This window comes from Eurytemora carolleeae, unplaced genomic scaffold (assembly GCF_000591075.1).
Source record: "Eurytemora carolleeae unplaced genomic scaffold, Eaff_2.0 scaffold751, whole genome shotgun sequence".
NCBI classification, from domain to species: domain Eukaryota; kingdom Metazoa; phylum Arthropoda; class Copepoda; order Calanoida; family Temoridae; genus Eurytemora; species Eurytemora carolleeae.
The window spans coordinates 20,130-24,470 of record NW_019396819.1 but is presented as its reverse complement, the minus strand read 5'-3'; the positions used below and the strand labels follow the sequence as shown (position 1 = coordinate 24,470).

General features: G+C 33.3%; 1 protein-coding gene across 1 annotated transcript; it reads left to right on the top strand.

Annotated features, from left to right (window-relative positions):
• Nucleotides 1-704: 704 nt before the first annotated feature.
• LOC111709024 (transcription factor AP-2-alpha) lies at nucleotides 705-2,708 on the top strand (the record flags this gene model as incomplete). The annotated part of the gene is given in 2 exon segments (XM_023482593.1): nucleotides 705-2,428; nucleotides 2,523-2,708. Coding segments are annotated over 2 exon segments (962 nt in total), but the record flags the coding sequence as incomplete, so codon positions are not given.
• Nucleotides 2,709-4,341: the final 1,633 nt, after the last annotated feature.

The window sequence follows — 4,341 nt, the reverse complement described above, 5'->3', positions numbered from 1 at the left end:
TGACCTTCCATGCAAAGATGGTAATATCTGATTTTTCCAACTGTATACCCTTGAAACCTTGATCTGATCAAATATAATTTAGATATCAATGTTTTTGTTTCTCTAAACTGTTCATTTTAATTTTCGAGTTTTCTGTAAAATTGACTTGCGCATTTCTTGTTTATAAGAAGCAAAGAAGAAACTCGCAGAAATAAACACTTTGCGAGTCAGAAAAACGGCGGCATCTTCCACATTTTTGTTCAGATAAAAGTTTTAAAGGGTATACCGTTGTAAATTGGGCATTGTCATCTTTGCATGGAGGGTCACTTGAAATTACGCTTATAGTCCCTTTAAGATATTATGTACTAAACAAATGGTGTACTATAATTTCCTGAATAATGAAGATAGATAGATAGATAGATAGATAGATAGATAGATAGATAGATAGATAGATAGATAGATAGATAGATAGATAGATAGATAGATAGATAGTATTGGTTATCCGCCACAAACTCTTCTTTATGATACTAATGACTTGATTTCGTATACAATATAATATACTTTAAAACAAAAAAGAACCATTATGTTGAAACAATGTGCAGCTCAAGTTCTTTTACATAAAAGTAATCTCAATTTTTTTGTGATTTTTGAGAGAAAGTGTCTTTCACCATAATGCCTTCTTAAAGAATACCTATAAAAAGGAGCGACTTTGTGACCTCAAAGCTCATCTAGTTTTGATTTGATGCACTAGTATTAGATAAACAAATCTATGTGGTTGTATAATAAACATTAAAACATTTTTTCTTCTCAGCACTCTTCGATAACAGAAGCTATGCTTGAAAACATAGATTTCAATAGTACGCGCAATTTACTTTAGCTTAATGTGAAGTTCATTCATGAGTTTTTAAGTAGTTTATGCTGAAAGATACCAGGCGTGGTTTACATGAGAACCATAAAAAGCTATAAAATGTAAGTTTAAGTGACTTTCCATCAATAGAGAGGAATGTCAGATTCACATGGTTCCGTTTAAATCTTTAACTGATCCTGAATTCTTGAATAAATTATCCTTATTCTTATATTAATCTTTAATATCTTTGTTGCATGGTTCTCTATAAAAGCGGATTTATGCTGCAGTATACATGAAGGAAATTGTAGGAGTTAAACTCGTTTTAAGATAGAAGATTGACAATATCTTTCTCATTGTTATTCGGGTTTAAAGGACACCATTGTGAATCCGACTTTTAAAAGTAAAGTTCACTTCAGAGATTACACTGAAAACAATTCCTTTAAACTGAAGCTGAGAAGATTAAAGAAGATGAAAGGTATTTAGTGTATTTTTATCAAGATTAAGAGATTTAAGATTATGTACTCAGAATGCAGATATGTTCATACAGTGGTTCTCCTATAGGATTCTCCACCACCTGCATTATTTTGCTTATCATTCTAGCCAGGAGCTAAGGCAAGGCCAGAGAAACTTGCTCGGGGACGGAGGCTTGCTATTGGCTGGACGCCCTGCGGCCATTGGATAAGCCGGAGGCTGTGATTGGTTGAATCTGCAGCGCTGAGGAGCGTAAACTACCGGTCCATACTGGAGAGAGAGATACGACAGTCTATTTTATACCAGAGACGGAACAGGTGGATAATAAACCTGCTTCGAACCCTTCATATTACTCATGACAAAACTAGGGTACTTCTCCGAGACTACCACCATGACAGAGTTTCAGCCGCCTTATTTTCCGCCGCCTTTTCCGACCTCGATATCCGGTTCATCCGCCGTTTCTCATCATCAGGCGGACGGATTTCAACCCTTGCATCATGATCCGTACCAGCAACACTTTCAACAGTCAAACCTTCACTCCTTCTCCTATGATTCTTTAAGACGGGAGTACGGACGGATTCCACTAGAGAGTCAGGATATACTCCAGCAGCAGAATATACAGGGAAGTGAGGGATATGGAGAAATGGCTCCGATCATAAAGAAAGAGTTGTCCTTATACTCTCCTGAACATCACAATCCTCCTCCTGCTCTTCATAAGATGAATCCTAGCGATATATTCTGTTCTACTCCGGGTAGGCTCTCCCTCCTCTCCTCAACCTCTAAGTACAAGGTCACCATAGCTGAGGTTCAGAGAAGACTCTCTCCTCCGGAGTGTCTCAATGCGTCCCTGCTGGGAGGAGTTCTCCGACGAGCCAAGTCCAAGGACGGAGGAAAACTGTTAAGAGATAAACTGGATAAATTAGGAATGACCCTTCCTGCTGGGAGAAGGAAGGCTGCCAACGTGACCCTGCTGACATCCCTGGTGGAGGGGGAGGCGATCCACCTGGCCAGGGACTTCGGATACGTGTGTGAGACAGAGTTCCCAGCCCGGCAGGTTGCGGAGTATCTCTCCAGACAATGCAGTGATTCAGCGGATATCTACCGACGAAAAGAGTTACTTTTTGCCTCAAAGTAAGTAAATTCAAAAATTTGTAATATCTTAAAATCCTGGAACTGAAAAAAGTTCAGACTTACTTATCTTTACTTATTTTTTCTTTCTTTTCAGAATGGTCACAAAAGAGTTGATGGACCTGTTGAACCAGGATAGATCTCCTCTCTGCAACACCAGACCCCAACCTATCCTAGATCCTAGTATACAGAGACATCTAACCCATTTCTCCATGATTACACACGGTTTCGGTTCTCCAGCTATAGTTGCTGCTCTCACCTCTATTCAGAACTATCTCAACGAAAGTATCAAGTACTTAGACAAAGTATATCCTAGCTCCGGATTGGGTATACACTCCTCTCTGGACGGAAAACTTCTCCTGGAGAAGAGATAACGTCTCATCCATCCTTATCTGGATTCAAATCCGAACCTAACCCAGTATTAGATTATTTTCTGTTGTATAAAACCAGCATGAATCTCAAGCTAAACCATGCTATATCTCCTGTGATAAATTTATATTCTCATTAATAATAAATTATGTAAATTTTAACATTTTGATTTACTCGTCTTTTGCGCATTTTTAAGATTCTTGATTTACTCGTATTTCGAGGATTTTTAAATTCAGCGTTTCAATAAATTCAAATACAATTTGTTTAAATCTTCGCTTTAAGAAAACAACCTTCTTAAAAATTTAACTGGCTAAAAATTATATTATTAGGTTAGAGATTTACTAGTTGATCAGTCAGAATTATAATTTGGACATATGAATGGACTATAAAACCCTGTTGCAAAGATACAAAGTAAAAAATAGATGTTAAGAAAATGAGCAAATATATAGTTCCTTTACAAAAGCTTTGAAAAAACACTCTTTATGGTACTTTTGCTCTCATTGGGGTTTGATTTTTTTGCTTTGACATTTTCCAAATTTTTTAACTTGATTTTATATTTTGATTTACGTGTATGTTATGAAATAACAGATACCTAATATGCAAAAAGAACTTGGAATAAAGATATATAAATGAATTTCTATGGTCAATCTTATTTAGTTTATTATCAAATAAGAGAAAGGATTTTTAAAGAGAGATTTAGAATTTAAATAAAAAAGATGATATGAACTCATTTCATATATTCTAAAATTTAAGAAGCTTATACGCTAAAGCTTCAAAAGCAACATCAGAAAGTTTTATAAAAATTTAAGAGAGATATAGGTTTTAAATGAGAATAAACTCATCTTTTTCATAACTTTTTTATTCTAAACTTTTAAGAAGGTCACGATTAAGCTTGAAAAGTAAAATTAAAAAGTTTTTAAGAAAATAAAATTAAAATCAACAATTTTAAAAATTAAAGAAGAATTAATAAACTCTTTAACATTTGGATTATTTTTAAAGTGAAATTTAAATTATTATTAAATAAAAATAAAGGATTTTTGAAGAGAGGTTTCAAAATGAAAGAAAAATGAAAATCTTCTCTGTCTATGAAATGTCTTATTTGAAATGTCCACTCTATGAAATGTCCACTCTATGAAATGTCCACTCTATGAAATGTCCACTCTATGAAATGTCCACTCTATTAAATGTCCACTCTATGAAATGTCCACTCTATGAATTGTCTTTACATGAAATTTCATATTTATAAAATATTCAGTTTATGAAATATTCAGTTTATGAAATGTCCCATCACCATCAAACCAATTATTTTCATTTTTAATAAAGGACTTTTCATATTTCATATTTTTATTCATTATTATTATGTTTATTTATAAAAAGCATGAGATATTCCAAATAAGCAATCACAATTTACAAATTCACAAATTCACAAATAGTTATGTATATAATGTGTTATAATATAAATATTATATAAATATAAAATTTGTTATATATAATGTATATATAATGTATATATTTATATATATATATATATATATATATATACATGA